This window comes from Plectropomus leopardus, chromosome 10, assembly GCF_008729295.1.
Source record: "Plectropomus leopardus isolate mb chromosome 10, YSFRI_Pleo_2.0, whole genome shotgun sequence".
Taxonomy (NCBI): Eukaryota; Metazoa; Chordata; class Actinopteri; order Perciformes; family Serranidae; genus Plectropomus; species Plectropomus leopardus.
The window spans coordinates 9,222,723-9,239,908 of record NC_056472.1 but is presented as its reverse complement, the minus strand read 5'-3'; the positions used below and the strand labels follow the sequence as shown (position 1 = coordinate 9,239,908).

Genomic DNA, 17,186 nt, shown 5'->3' with positions numbered 1-17,186 from the left:
TGAACAAAAGCTCAGCGTAGCAAGTGGATTTCTGCCTCTTTCCACAGCATGTTATCCAGCACAAAAGCAAATATTGCCTCCTTTTTCCACACTTCTTTGTCCATTTTCCTTTTTTTTCTTGCACCCAATGTACCTTATCCTTTTAACATGTTCGCAGTCATACGCACTACATAAACAAACCTTGCTCACTTACATGCACATGTAACATGTTACATTCAATACTGGACTTATACACTGTTATAACTTTAATAGTCGCTATTTTGTCTCTTATCCTTGTAAAGTGTCCTTGGGTGCTGAGAAAGGTGCTTATAAATAAAATGTATTATTATTATTATTATTATTACTATTATTATTATTAGTATTATTATTATTACTATTATTATTATTAGTAGTAGTAGTAGTAGTAGTATTATTACATTTCATACAGATATTTTCACCTACTTAATTTAAGAATTTGTACATATTTAATTGAGCTTTGTGTGTTTCTCATTAAGTGAGACTGGCGTGGTAACTTTAAAACGTTAGTGTCCAGGCTACCTTAAATTTTAAGTTGAAAGAATTTGAGAAGGACAAGTTGAGGTTATTCTCTAATGATGCAACTTGTCTTCTCATATTAAGTGAACTTAAAAATTTAAGGCAACCGGGACACTTTTTAAGTCTTTTTAAGTCAAAACAAACAGTGTTGTTTTACTGTGTATATATTTTTAATATTTTCCTCAAGCATTTTGCCTATAATCCACAAGCAAACTGTGTTTTAGGTCACTAAACAGAAGATTATTTAAAAATGCTCTCTATGGTGCAGATTTTTTAAAACTTTTAAAACACTTTGTATCTATATGGACATGTAGAATGGTGCATCAAACTAGAAGATGTAGACAGTTTCGAAGATAGTTATGGATGAGAGATGGAAGGAAACTTTAGGATGTCCAGAACATCACTTGTGCCTGTGAAAGAGCTGATGTAGTTATGTTTTAATGTCATGTTAGCTTGTAGACTTGACTCCCTTTTGGGCGAGGTGAGACTGTGGTAGACAGCTTTGAGGGTTTGAAAATTGTTTTAGCATTTTAGTGTGGACAGAGATATGTAAAGTGAAGGTTGTGTGGATAGATATTTTTATTATTATTTATTTATTTTTAAGAGAGGGGGCATGTATCCTTTTTGAAAAATATTTGCATACCTGTAGACTAAGGTTTTTTTTTGTAACATAGTCTTACCTGACAGGAGGGGGAGAGAGAATGACAGGAAAACCAGAGAGGAAGAAAAACAGTGGCGATGAGAAGGGAAAAGAGCAACGTAAAAATGGAGAGGACAAGATATAAAACATGTTGAGACTAGAACAGTATGACACAGGGAGACAATAGGAGAGAAGAGGTCAAGACTTTCATGAGATTAGAAGAGATAAAAAAAAGAAATAGAGGAAATAGAGGATAGAATCAAAAGACACCACAACCATCACTACCCCCCGACTGGATCCAATCATCTGAAAGAGGAAGAAAGTGTGTGAGGGAGACAGACGGAAAAAGTGTCACTCTCATCCTATTACACCTCCATCTAACCTGCCACTGTAGCCACCTGCTCCTGCCGTCACACAATCACACACACACAAACACACACACACACACACACACAAAAAAACTTCTAGACTCTGCATTCAGATTCTGTACATGCAAACACACACACACACACACACACACACACACACACACATTGGAAAGGTGGCTGTGCTGCTCTTATGTGCTTATGCTCTTATGCTAAGTCCTGCTCCTGAGATATCATAGAGAAATAAATAAATAATACAAGAATCCACAAATAAAAACCCAGCAGAGATTTCTCCTACCTAAGGCGCTGACATGAGAAAACATGGAAGAGGGAGTAAAAATTTACCCCCTCTCTCATCTGTGCTGCCTCTGTCCTCTCTCCCATCTGTACGTCTCTGTCCGCTAAATTGTCTCCCCTTTCGCCCCTACCTCTCTTCACTTCCCCGTCCATCTCTGTCTCTCTCTAGCTCTTCCTTTCCCTGAGTCTTCCTTGGAATTCACCTTTCTTTGTTCCCCCTAATCCTCAAAGGGGAACTTTTTTAAGTCGGGAAGTTTGGGGTAGAGAGGAGGAGTGAGCGGCACAGATGGAGAATAGGGGGTAGAGGTAGACGGATATACTATCTGGGTGGCAGGGAGGGGGCTTAGAGGAAACCAAATTATCTTCCTTCACTTTTTCGGCTCCCTTTCTCCTCATCCTTCTCTCTGTCCCTCTATATATGCCATCACCCCTGACTCTCTCTCTTTCTGTCCCCTTATCAACCCCCCACCTTGCACTTTCAAGGACAAGCTTAACTGTTAAGAACACTAAAGATTGGATAAACCTTCATATGTGTGTGTGTATGTGCGTGTGTTGGTTTTAAGTATATGTGTGATTTTTTTGTGTCTTCACTCTTTTATTTTATTTTATTTATTTTTTTAGTACTGCATGTATAATATGTGTCTAAGTCACAGCATGGATGTGCACTTGGTATGGTGTGAATATTGTGTGTGTGGTTTTGTGTGTATTTCTCCAAAGGCTTTGCAGCAGAGACTAATCCTATCCTCTCTGCTATCGCTTTACCTACCTTCTTACTATCATGTATTTATCCCCATCTCTCTCTCTCTCTCTCTCTCTATTTCTCTCTCTTCCACCACACTCGCTGTTTCCCCTCACTCTCCTCACTCTCTTTTCCTAAAATATATAAGTATATATAAAATATACACAGGAAAAAGTAGCATTTTGAAGTGTAAAAGTGAGTAGCTAGCTCCTATTTTACTGTTTAGGATCAGATTTTTTTTTTTGTCATTGTCTGTGTGTGTGTGTGTGTGTGTGTGTGTGTGTGTGTGTGTGTGTGTGTGCGCTTGTGTGTGTGTGTGCGCTTGTGTGTTTTTTAATAATCTTTTTGTGGCCACAGAAAGCACATAGTTAGTCCCCATACCTAATGTATTTGGTTAAGGTGCAGAATTTTCTAAAGTATATGTCTGTGGTGTGACAGTGAAGCATACCAACCAAAAACACAAAAAACACGACTACAGTTGGTTTTTCTTTTGTTTTGTTTTTTTCCTAAATTCATGTGTCCCTTTGTATTTTTCTGTGTCCCCTCACTAAATTTGGAGGTTATTGTGGGTCCATGAATGCAGCGCAGACAGAGCTCTCGACCTTAACTCAAACAGGACTAAAAGGCATTAATGTATAATTTTTTCCCTTGACCCTGATCAAAAGTTAACTGGACTACAGATGTGAAATCATCTTAAGGTTTCAAGTTAAAACTTGGATTCTGGTTACATTCAGGATTAGGGTAAGGGTTGGGTTTATGCAGGTAGTTATTTTTGTTAAGGTTAAGTCTCCAGAGAATACTGCCCTGTCCTCCTCACTGACAAAAACAAGTTTGTGTGTGTCTGCTGCAGGAGTTGGAATATCACCTGCCTGATAACTTTTAAATGCCATTTTTATAAAAGAAAAGGATTTAATTTGATTGATAGGTCTGAGTACTGATATGCATACAAACACACACACAAACCTAACTCCCTCCCAAACCTACACTAAATAAACAGGATACGCTTTGCATTAAGTAGTATTAATCGCTGTATTCATGGGAGACGCTCTAAGCTGCGTGCTTTGGGGAAGATTGACCTTCTGTGGTCTTAATTGTACGAGAGGCTCAACAGCGCTGTGACATTTAACTGTGCTCCAGTCTTAATTCTTAGCCCTTTATTCTAGTGCTTCGCTGACATTTCAGCGGAAAGAGGTTTGTGAATAAAGATGATTGCTGTTTCTTTGGTGTTGTAAACAAATAAGCAAATTTGCCCGTGATTATTTTAGTCTTTCTCTCTTTCTCAGCCTCTATGCAGACTTTCACTTTTGTGGTCTATCACCTCACTCTTTTGGCCATGTCTCTCAGCAGGGCCGAGTGAGTGAGATTTTACGGCCCAATAGCATAAAGTGACCAAAATGGTGTATGTCTGCAGAGGTTTCACGGCGTGGTTGATCAATAGCAATGACTCAGCGATTACTCTGCCAGGTGCTGAGATTTCTGGTTTTGAAACTTTGAAACAGCCCATAGCTTGTGCTGTATTTTGTAAACACATGCAAAAACACCACCCACTAAGACACATTTTTATTCGCTCAAAGATGGATCGTGAAGCTGGTGAATTACAGTCAGACATTTTTGGTTCTATAGCCAAGAAAAGAAAAGGCAAAGCATTATTATTATAACTGAATTGGTTAGTGTTATCTTCTTGATAAAGGGGACCTATTATGCTCATTGTCAGATTCATACTTGTATTTTGGGCGTCTACTCTGACGTTTACATTCCCTTATGGACAAAAACTCTTACTTTCCTCATACTGTATGTGCTGAAACATCTGTATTCACCCTCTGTCTGAGAAGGATCCATTTTAGCGCCTGTCTCGCTGAGCCTCTCTAAAAAAGCTCAGTCCGGTCTGATTGGTTAGCGTTACTTGGTCTTCTGTATTTCGGCGTCTTCTGTATTTCGGCGTCTTCTGTATCTCGGCGTCTCTGCACTGTCACTACAGCCGTGGAATGAATGAAATGGAGAATAGAGGAAATGTGTTCTGGGAAACATCAGGAATACGATCCAAAGTCGGGGAGGTATTTACAACAACTGAAATTAGTCTATTATTTCCCTGATGTTAGCATTTAAATACATGTGTGCAAAAAGTGTACTTGCAGCCAGGAAATGACTGATGGTTAACAGCGCCATCTTCTACCCTGAACTTCACCAATAAAAGCTTAAAATAACTACTAGGCATGTTCCAGCAGGAATCTGATCCAAAATTGGCGAGAAATTCACAACATCAGCAACCAAGATTACATGTTTCCTTAACATTAGCATGTGGCTACAGTGTACATGCAGCCAGGGAATGACTGTGTAATGTCTCTTTCTTATGTGAAAAATCAACAATAAATCCTTGGCAACAACCAGGCGTGATCAAGCAGAATTATGATCTGAAATCAGGGAGAAATGACCAGCAACAGCATGTTGTTGCCCAACAGTGACACGCAGCTACATGTAGCAGTTTATGTTATGTGAGTTTTTTGCTCACAGGGTTTACTTTTACATATGTTTATTTGATTGTGTATGTGATTATTTTTCGTATCGATTTTTCGTATCCGCTGTGGGGGTCCAAGGACAGAGGGATGTCGTATGCTGTAAAGCCCTCTGACGCAATCTTTGATTTATGATATTGGGCTTTATAAATAAAACTGAAATTGAATTGAAAAACATAATAGGTCCGCTTTAAACTATTGTATTGTACTAATGTAATTTTGAGCTAGCTTACTGAATATGGACTGTATATCTAGTTTTATACTTATCTTTAAAAGAATACATTACACTTATTTGCTTTCTGGCGGAGTGTTTTGAGAAGATAAATACCACTCTCTTGTGTTTGTGTTGAATATTAAACTGCAGCCATCAGCCAGTTAGCATCAGCCTGGCATTATTTCTGAAAACAGGAGTACAGTTAGCCTGGATCTGTCCAAAGGTAACAAAATTGGCATACAAGCACCTCTAAAGCTCATAAATTAACACACTATATCTCTTGTTTAATTCATAGAAAAAAAGGAATTAAAAAATAATTCCAAATTGTATGTTCTTTTCAGTGCATATCTTACCAATGAACATGACTCAGTTGACTTCTTTCTGTGTGGTCAACACACACTCATTGTAAAAAAAAATGATGAACTACGGAAATGTCTCATTAAAATAGCTGTGTGTGTGTGTGTGCAGAGGTGAACCTGTGTGTGAATGTGAATAAGCATGTACTTGTGAGTGTGCTTGTCTACTCTCTTTCCTTTAGTGCTACTTTGTAAAGGGGCTGTAGTAATTAGCCTGTGGAAATGGATGGCTTTTCACCAGCAGCTGCAATTACTGCTTTCTCCAGAATGAATGGACGGATGGACCGAGGGATGGTATATAGCATTAAATGAATGGATGGAGAGTTATAGTGGGAGGACTAAATAAAGCCTGGGATGCTGCGGTGGAGGGCAGGGGTGAATGAACGTAAGGAAGTCTGCATGGTTGGAGCAAAGTGGAGGGAAGGAAAGATGGAGTGTGGGAGGAAGAACAAGGTGAATGAGCCCCTTTTACCTTGTCTCCTAGTTTTTTACTGCTTGAGTGGAAGTGGATGGCATCACAGATCATTGCACACGGCCAGGGATGGCAGGGAGTTTATAAAGGGTATGAGCTAAATGTGATGTGAGTTTGGAGAGAAAATAAAGGAGAGGAAATCACAAATTGACATCTGGTACCAAATGGAAAAAAAAACAAAATCTGGTGTTAGATTTCTCTCTGGTGTGTGCCATTTAAAAAGCTGAAGCAGAGCACACTTCACACACAGAAGACAGGTGCGAGATTTTTTTTCTCCATCACTAGAGACTAAAATGACATATTACTAATATCATCTTTGATTAACAAGGAACATTAATCTATCAAGAATGTGGCTGCAAGAGTGTGATCAAGAGAGGGATTGTGTGTAAATGGATTTCCTTTTTTGTGATTGTGCGCGCGTGTGTGTGTGTGTGTAAATCTTTCTCATTTCATCTGAAATATTAAGAGTATGCCTGGGGTGAAGTAATCTAATCACAAAGAATGGAACAGTGACAAAAATCCAACTAATAGCACACAGCCAGGTGTTGTTGTAATTATTTAAAAAACCCGGAGCAGTTTTTACACCAAGTGGCAAACCAGACTGAAAGCTGGAAGGCTTTTCCAAAAAAAGGACAATTAGAAAGATGGGGGCTGGTATTTTGTATGGGTGTGTCATCGTAAATGTGCTGTCTGAACTGTATCTGTTAATTTAATATATGTATAACTACAGTAGGGGTTGAGGGGGGAAATCTGTAATCACATCAGGGAATGAGACTGTCTTAAGATCAGACATATACAGAGCCACATGCATAGTGTTAGACACTAGGGACACCATTGCTATTGTAACATGTACATTACACTGTAAAAATGTAGAAGTCGGGGAAATACTCAAAGGCTACAGAGTCTTTTGAGTCAAGTTCTGTCAGCTGAAAGTTTAATGTAGAAAAACTCATAAAAGTTAATTTGATGCAACACCTGTTTAGTTATATTATCAGGAGTTTTATTTATTTTTCACTAGTGGAGACGTTCCAGGTTTAATTTCCCCTTGCACCTAACTATAGGCCCAATTACTGTTGCCTGTCCTGCCTCATCCAAACATAGATGAATTTATCATGGTATGACATATGTAGTGTGTCATGTGCAAAAGTGCAGGGAGTGTCCGGCTTGGTCACTTACTTACTTACTTAGTTTATTGTCACAATTTGTAGATTTGCATGGATCTGGTGTTGGTTGCCTTGTTATGTTAGCTGATGAAGAAAATTTGCAAAACAGCCTAATTATTGATGAATTAGCTGACGTTAACCACTGAAAACACACTTTTGCTATGTTGGCTAGCTAGCAATTCGTCCATGCGTTGCAAGTGCAAACCCCAGTGCTAAGTGAAGGTCCATCTCCGGGCCACCACTGCAAATGCATATCACGTAAATAGTTTTGTAGTGGGTACCAGCAAACTCAATTTCTGAGCTTCCTTGGGGAACTGAAGAGAGGCACTCGGGAGTGGGCATAATGTCACTTCATTTAGGTTTTCTTGGAAAACTCATACCCAGTCTTTTACATAGATATCAGTCCACAGGCTGTAGGCAACCAAGAAAGTCAGAGAAAATATTACATTTTAATTCATGTTACAACCTATTCACCCATTCCAATAATGGTCAGTAAATACATGTAAAAAGTAGCAACAACTTGTAAACTTAATGTTAAAAAGAAATTAGATTTTTACCATATGCATGGTTATTCAATGTCTTTTGGTGCTTGCAGTCACAGGCTAGCTTCCTGACACTTACGTGCACATGCATTGGCATACCAGTATCAGAGGCAGCAGATACCACACACACACACACACACACACACACACACACACACACACACACAGAAATCGCAGCCTCTTCAGAGCTGTGTTTTAATTGAGTCAGTCCAAAGTGCTGGCTGAGCAGAACGATATGACTGATACGGATTAGAACCAGCCTTCCCTTATTCATCGATTTCTACAAGGGTGGGAGGCAGGGTGGGGGCCACGATGGAGGGATGACAGAAAGGAAGCAAAATCTTTTTCTATCGATTTACAGAAGGAGAAAAGGACAATGGGAGATGGACTGAGAGTAAGAGAAATGCATGGATGGTAGGAATTGTAGAAGACAGAACCCTCCCCCTCTCTATCAGTTGCACAGGAGAAAAGAGAAACAGTGGGAGGGGGTAAAAGAAGAAAGAGAAGCAAATGATAAAGATTATACTGTTCTTCTTTGTCATCATTGATTTGAGGAAGGACGGGAGCAGCAATAGACGATAGGGAACTCGATGTGGGGAAAGATGGAAGTAAATGGGAAGCGAGCACAGAGGGAGGGTTGTGAATTCAGGGAGGAGTGATGGATGCATGGGAAGGAGAAAGGTAGGTGGTATAAGATAACAGCCTGAAGGATGTAGGAGGGGAAAAAAGATCTTAAGTAAGAGTGAAGATTTAACAGTACTCAGAGGAGCCCTTTATTTCACTTAAGGAGAGTTGTTTAATGAAGGGAAAAGATGAGGTGTGGACACAGAGAGGGAGAGAATGAGGGAGAGAGGATGAAAGGGAGAGATGAGAGAGAGTCAGAAGGGGGGATGAAGAGGAGGAGGAAGAGGGAAATGATGAAGAAGTGTTGAAGAGGAGCACAAAAACAGTTGAAGAGAGAAATGGAAGAGAGAGAGGGAGACACTTCACATTTGGGCTAAGTAGTCTCATTGAAGCGGTATGCAGCTACCAAATGCTCCATGTCGATCTAAATCCCTTTGAAATCCTTGAAACAGCTCGAGTGAATAGGATGGGACGTTTGAGCCACTGTGTGTGTGTGTGTGTGTGTGTGTGTGTGTGTGTGTGTGTGTGTGTGTGCGTGTAAGACAGAGACAGAAGTGTGTGTCAGTGCTGAAAGTGATAGGGTGGTGTGTTTTATGGGTAAATTGAAGGGTCTGTTGAAAGAAGAAAGATGAACTTCTCCTTCAGTGTGTGTGACTGTACAAGTATGGAAGCATATTGACGTCAAAAGATTCCAGCGTGCACAAAATGGATATAAGCATTATTCAGTCTGCAAGTAAACATTTGCTAGTACACAGGCGCAAGTATGTAATAGCAAAATAAGGTTTGTACACATGGGAGGCCCAAATCATGAGGGTAACAGATGATTTGAGCAGCAAGAGGAATTGTGTAACTACATTTGAGCTGGCAGTTCAGATTCTCACACTCGTTATAATCAAAGCCGCTCCTGCTCACGTTTGCCGGTCTGATTTCATTTAGCACAAACTCAAACAATAGCGTCACCTTTTCAATTTCACCAAGAATTTCTGTTAGACCCTTCTTTCTACTGTACTTTAAAAGCTGCAGTATGTAGCATCTGTATTGTCTGAAAAATCAAAACACATTGACTCTACATGACTAAAATCGCAATTTAAAAGTAGTTACTAGCTATATGACTAACTATAGTTTGTTGTGGCTATGTTGGCTTTTTGTTAAACTCTGCTTGTAGTATGATATTCTGAGCAAAATGTAGGGTATACTTATTTCTTCTTTTTCAGTTATGAATGATTTTCACAGGGGAAATCCTTAAGCATTTAAAAGAAAAACAATTACGGAAGCTTACCCCTGCGTGGAATGCTGCTGTGAGAAATGCAATGTGCTCAAGACATAGAAGGATGAGCTGAATACTCGCATGAAACAAGCATCCGGTACAAATTCTACTTTTTACTAGAGCCAGTAACATACAGATATAATGTGTGAATATCTGTAATTCTGATTTGAGTAGCTGTATTCAATCTCTTACTCATGTTAAAAAATGATCCAATTCTGAGGCTGTTTTGTCAATAGTTCTAATAAATGTAGCAACTTCTGATCAATCCATATCAATTTAAGGCTTAGAATCACAATTAATGATTAGGTCCCACACTTTTCTGGTTAAAGCCATGCCCAGTTTTATTTAAACTCTCTCCATTCCAGATACAACACGCATACAGATAATTTAGTGTATTTATCAGATGCAGATAATTGTGTACTCAGTCATCCCTTCTGAGATGGCCTTTACATCTTGCATTAAAATGTGCCTCTTATCAAGATTGTATCTAGATATAATTTAACCTGATGACATCTACACTTGGTACTAATACATATCTCCGGCGTATATTTAGATCTGATTAACATCCGATTGCTCTGTCTAATGCAAATAGTTGCAGCGGTTCTCCACGGGGCCAAATTGAAAGCAGAGCCTAGGTCTTGTTTTGATTTGATCCAAAAGCTTTCTTGCTGCTCTGTTGCTCGTGCCTTAGCTCACTAAATGGCTAATAGCTGCTATTTTACTGGTTTGGAACAGTCGCACACGATTATGTTTTTCTGCCATCATATATTACACTTCCATGTGTTCAATGAGGTCACAATGCATCAATGCCCAACTCTGGAGGTGGTTCTGCTGATTGGATCAAAATCCGTCCACATTTCATTATGGTTGCATTTACACCTGTGGTCAAGCACTTTGGGCGAATGCAATGCGATCGAAGTGCATTTCAGTGCCAGATGTGAAGGCTGTCTGATATGGAGTGGTTTACTGTGATCTGATCCACTCTATGTTGCATTCAAAACAGTTCAAGCAAAGATCCAAACACCCACAATAAATGAGAGGTGTGCGCTGAAGTGTGTAAGTCAAATGTTGTCCTTAATCCGGTCACCAATCACTTCGTACAGAAGAGCAATACGTTTAACGGCTGACATTTTTTCCTTGTGTTGATTTTGAAAAAGACATCTGGACCCAGACATCCCGATGTGAGTTTGTCCTGATGCAGCTCGAAAATGGTTGGCAAGCAACCCCTTGTGATCTCAAGTGCTCAGATGCTGCCAAAACAGCTGGAGATAACTGAGATAGCGGACTCAGAAAACAAGCGAGTGCATGATCGGGATTACACACTCAAATATCATTCTTCTCTAATAAGAATCTGCACTCACCAGTGTTGCCTTGCAGACTGAGTAGTGCTTAGAATTACTTTTGCGCACTCTCAAATCTTTTGTCATCAGTATACTTCCATATGTAAGTGTGTTTGTGAGTGTGTGTTGCTTTCTGTGTGTCTGTCTACTCCCTCTCCCTTCAGTATAAGTCTCTTCTGCTTGATTTCTGCGTTCTCCTCTCTGCCTCTCCTCTGCTCGCTATGCCGTGAAATGGTTTTTCACTAGACCATTACCCCAACCAGTGCACTACACTACTGCCACAGCCCTCTGTGAGTGAGAGGGAGTGTGTTTAAATGAGTGTGTGTGTGTGTGTGTGTGTGTGTGTGTGTGTGTGTGTGTGTGTGTGTGTGTGTGTGGATGTGCGCCTGGAGAGAAAGAGAGGTGTGTGTTTGTCTGCATGCAGTAAAGTGACTATGCATGTGTACAGTAGCTGCACTTTACAGAGAAGAAAATGCATGTTTTGTTTATGTGTTGTGGCGATGGACTGTGTGCACAGATTATATTGGTACTATATTAGTGTGTGTGTGTGTGTGTGTGTGGGTGTGTGTATGTGTGTGTGGGTGTGTGTGTGAGAGGGGAGGGGTAAAAAAGGTGTATACAGTATGTCCCACGAAAGCTCAGCTGTCACAATTTTTGCCCTTCACTGTACTCCTGCCACAGTTGTGAATACTGAGAATCTACTGTTAACGTCTGACATCTCACACACACTTGCACACACAGCCAGAAACAGGCAGCTATAGTCGTAGCCGGTGAGTCGCTCTGCTCAATAACAAACTGGGGGGATATTTTTGCTGTGGCTGAGCTATTTTGGGGATTGTCAATTTTTACGTTATGTGAATTTTCCAGAAGAGACTTGTGTTGTTTTTTTAAGTGCAAAGCTGAATTCACGTTATGTTTGTTTTTAAATGCTGTGTCACAAAAGCCCCTTTTACAATGCCTGGTCAAGACTGGAATATTGTGCTGTTATGCCACCTCGCTGCTCTGTACAAACGGTACAATTGTGGAATGGGGGCAGAATTGTCCCACCTTTAAGCTGCAGCAGAGGTAGTAGCAGCCAGGACAGGTAGGACAGGACTGTGGGTTGGATGGCTGAGATGTTTTGACAGCATGTTATGCATGCGACCAACAACGGGTGATTTAAAGCAGCTAGCATTAGTAGGTAGCTAACTCACAGAAAAAGAGCAGCAGCTGAAAATGCATAAAAACTGGGAAAACAATGAGATTCAGGAGCTTTCTACCCTCCGAGCAGAGGAGAAAAACAGCTGCCATTTGTTATTGCAATGTTATTCCATTTTTATTGAATATAAAGTGCTGCCCACGCGTATGTAACATGTCACACTAGAGGCTGATGCTGTTGTGTTACATGTCATGCCTTTTTTGCTTCTGCGATCCTGGCATGCTTTCTAAACTCATACTCTGAGGCGGCATGCTGCCAACATTGTTTGGTTCCCAATGATATGTTACATAAAAAGTCAGAAATATTCTTAATGAATATGTTTTTTGTTGTTGTCAAATATCAAGTAATACCAATGAATATCACCATTCTTCACCTGCACTATACACACGTGTTTCTGCAGTTACACAGAGATATTTGTTGGCTCTCTATACACTTCCTCACTTCACTCCATGCACATTCATTACACACTCATCTGTTTGTGTTTACTCAGTCTGTGGCATCACACGGTAATCTGCTCTTAATCCATGTGTGTGGAAACACACAAAGACATGCACACTTGAGCAGAAGAGCACCAAACCCAAACTATATACTCACTCTTGTCTGGCTGTACCTATTAGATTTGAGATCTAAGCTTTTAGAATCTAGCAATATTCAGTATTTTTCCTTATTGCCCACAAATCCCATGAAAAGACCAAAACCAACAGTAAATTGATCCCTCTAACAATCCCGTGAAGTCAAAGCCTCAAAAATATATTGTTGTGTTGTACAAAAATGATTGAAAACACATAAATGAACCACAATGCTGCATGCTGCTGATTACTATGAACATAATCTTTGTATCGAAAGTCAGTCCCACATATGGCCGCCTTGAATACTCACAAGTGCACCACATGTGTATTAACATGTGGCTAAAAGGTAAAATAAAGATGTATGTCTTCATAGGAACCGATGGGCTTTACCTGAAAGGCACAGATATTTTAGGGAAGTTAGAAGCTACTGAGAGGCAGAATAATGCAAAGCTGGTCTTTGATTTGACAATGAAAAAAATGACCACTTGTTCCTTAAAGAATTATTTTTATATCAATATAAAGATGGGCCTCACATAAAACTGGAATTTCAGTGCAGAAGAAAAGTGCAAAGACTTTTGAAAAATGGTGCTAATGTGCCATTAGGTTTTACTCACGAGGTAGAAAACTAGCGCAATGTTTCTGAATACATTTTAGTAGAGTGAGCAAATGCACATAGGAATGTCTCGATCATTTTTTTTTTTTTTTGCCCCCGATTCATTCTGAGTCATTTAATATAAAGTGTCTGCCGTTACCAAATTCTGATCTGATACATCTATTTTTTCCAGATAATACAGCTGCACACTTTAAATTGGCATCTTTAATGTTATTCAAATCAATTCAATGTATAACATATGCTTGTCAGTATGAATAAATGATTGTTCTGCAGTTAGCCATTTTAGCATTTTTTTTTATTTGATTCACAAAATAAAGTAGGAAATGACAAACCATCCCTTTTATCTTTTTGGCCTATCTCAGGGGAGTGTCTGTCCCTTTAAGAGAGTAGCCTATTGTTCAGTGTTTGCTGCTTCGTTGCAGCCTCTGTCGCAGTTACCTGAATGAACTGTATTCCCTTGAGTATTTGTTTTTGTCATCCTTGCATCTTTTGGGTGGATTAGGCTTCATTAATACATAAGCCATGTGAGCTCGCACACTTGCAGTGCCGAGTGGTGAGTGAGGTTGTTAGTAAACTCAGCATCGCTGTTGTTCCTGCTCCGAAAAGGGCAGAAGACATTGCAAAAGGCAAAATGCAAGACTCTCACACTGAGATGAAATATAATGAGTGCTCTAACCCCGGTAAATAACGTAAATAAACAATCTCGTTTTTGCTTATGGTGTGTGGTGTTTTGTGGTGGCTGGGGCTCAGATGCTGCTCACTCACACAGGAGCTTGACAGAGGGGAGAGAGCAACAGCTGAGTGTTGGTTGAGGCTGCGTTCGGTGTTGCTGTGCATGAAAATAAAACACCTGTCTGACAGCTGATATAAAACACTGGATCAGATCGGGCTCTGTTAACTAAATGATCCAGATCCTGATTAGTCAAAAAAGATGCCCCGATCCGGACATTCCTAAATGCATGCTTTCTTCTGCTCTGTGAAACAGGTGATGGTTTTAATTCAGTTAAAAGAAAACAGTTCCTTCATGAAACTGCTCACAGAAAGGTCAGTGAATTATCTTGAATAACTGATTTTTGGAAAGCAGCATTGCTGTTCAGTTTTTAAAATGTTTTCAGGGTCGGCTTCTAGTTCAATTATATTCAAGAAAAGATATCTCTACAATTGATATTTTGAACAATGGGCAACTCACACTAAAACTATCTAGACTGATAAATAGCACAACAGGTAAGAGGAAAATATGTATTTTGATTCTGGGGTGAACTGAACTGAAAACTATTTTTCAGCTGCCTTCCTTCCTCCATCTCTCTGGAACCTGCCTCGCTCTCTTATTCATTTTCTCTTCACTCCTCCATTCATGACTCTGCTTTTTCTTCACCCCTTTACTCATCCCTCTCACCTCTCAGCCTCCGTCGGATGTTGCAGTCATTGCCCCGCTCGCTATCTCTCGTTCCCTCTTTTAAGATCGTGTTCAAATCGTGTCGTTTATGTCCCTCTCACCTCACTGCTGTATCGTCCCCGTCTTCACCCCATTCACTCCCTTGTTTTATAATTCACCTCTCATCCCTCTTCTCTCTCTGACAATTCTCAATGGCTTCATAACATTCCTCCTCCTCTCTATATCGCCCCTCTTTCATTCAAACTCATTTACTTCTCATTCGCTCTATCTCTCCTTCCTCCTTTCTTCTCCCGTCTAATGCCTTTTCATTCTTACGCCCCACCTCTCTATTTTCACCTAATATCCCGCTGTCTCTCTACCTGAGATATTGGAGCTATAAAGACAGGTGTTCAAAAGAAAGCAGGACCGGCAAATCTGTTTTATGTGCCTCCTGGCATATTTCCCTGGAATGCAGAGAGAAGAGAAGAGGAGAGAGAGAGAGAGAGAAGGAAAAGCTGTGGTCTGCAATATCTAATTCTCAGCACCTTATACGCTAACAATATTATCTTGAGTTTAGGAGAGAAGACGAACCTAGTTCTCTATAAAATATCTGACCTTTTGTCTTCATCACTTGGGATACTCACACACACACTTCACCCTCCCTCCATTATCTTCTTTTGGATTTAAAGGCACACCCTACTTTGAAAAAAAGAGCAGCTGTCACAGTAATATATAACCAGTGTAGAGATGTGTATTATCAACAAAAGCACCATTTTACAAGTGGCAACAGTGTGATAGACTAAATTTGATGGCATACTTAGCATCATACGGACCCTGAAGGGACTGTGTGATGCTGTATACTAGAGATGTGCCATATTATATAATTCATGGAAATGCCGGTAAAACGTTTAATATGATAAGAATTATTCATTTCATGATAATGGCGATATTCCAACTTGTTGAAAACATTATGTCAATAGTAAAGATGTCAGTGATGTCACAACAAGAAACATGGCTGAAAGTGAAAAAATTTGACATTTAAAACTATAACGTGTATTTTGTTGCAATTGCATTCTCTTGTAAACAATAATATTTATCTATTTTCAAAAATATTTTTCAGCGATTTGCTGAATCATCAAGAATATCACTATCCCAAAAAATGCCCTAAATTATTGTGACATTAGTGTCATATGGCTTACCCTGTGTACAAGCATTGCTGTTATTGTTGGACTTTAGCACAAATGCAGAGTCACAGTGCTTGATCACCTGAATCATATCTCACTCTCTCACCCCACATTATGTTAAAGTGAGTCTCATTCACAACAGTGTGTCTTCGGGAGGAAATGGCTTGTGTGTGTGTCTGCGTGAGAGTGTGTTAATGTGGCTTGTTGACGTTTGGGGTTTAGTCGGCTTCTTTAAGGAGCGCCGCGGCAGCTGGAAGCTCCCCACTGAATAGACCGGGATAATCTCTGCGAGAGCGTGTGTGTGTGTGTGTGTGTGTGTGTGTGTGTGTGTGTGTGTGTGACAACTCTGTCCTGTTTTGAAGTAACCTAATCTAGGATGGAGGCTTCATCTAAACCCCCCCAAAAAATACTCTCAGAAGACCGAAACTCTAAATCCCTAATAACTAGCCTTTGTCAATCCTAAATTACCACCAAACACACACAGAAACTCAGTCACAAACACACACACACACACACACACACACACACACACACACAGAATGAACAGGGCTTATGGGTATGCACTGCACATGGTTATGCTCACAAATTTGCCATTTCTAGCACTTGGGGCATGGGAATATATTATTTAGTCAGTTTTATTTAAATATATCAAAACTTTGGAATTAAAACTAAAAAGCTGTCTCTCTTTACCAGATGCCAGGCAGAGGGACAGATCATCGTTTGGCACCACGTTATGAAGAAGTGGAACGTCAGTACGCCTCCTTACCAAGGTACGGCTTCTTTTTCTTCCCACAAATGAGAGAATTTATTTTTTAACTACACATATCACTCTTCTTCTCATCTTTTCTCCCTTTTCTCTTTGAAGCCTCTAATTAAATTTGTGTAGTCTGCATGTCTTTCTGAGTGTCTCTGGAGGCCTCAGTCGCAGCCAGGAACTGACCTTATCCCCTTCCCCAGGGAGCACACACTCTGGCAGGGAGTGACACCTGATCCCTGACTCTTAGATCAACTCCCCCACCAAAACTTACTCTGACTTATGCACAATCAGCCGTTTTTGTCATGAGTGGATTATCATGGTTCGCTTAACTCTACAACTTCAAACCTCAGCCATGATCAGAATTCTTGAAAGGCAAAAGTCTTGAAAGGCACTGAATACATTAATCTAAAATTAAAGTCTTAAT

At 40.0% G+C, this 17,186-nt stretch overlaps 1 protein-coding gene across 1 annotated transcript in view; it reads left to right on the top strand.

Moving 5' to 3' along the window:
- The window catches only part of LOC121948859 (partitioning defective 3 homolog B-like), a 255,453-nt gene that overhangs the window by 208,078 nt on the left and 30,189 nt on the right, over positions 1-17,186 (top strand). The window contains 1 exon segment of the mRNA XM_042494371.1: positions 16,699-16,775. Within this exon segment, the coding sequence (XP_042350305.1) occupies positions 16,699-16,775 (77 nt within the window).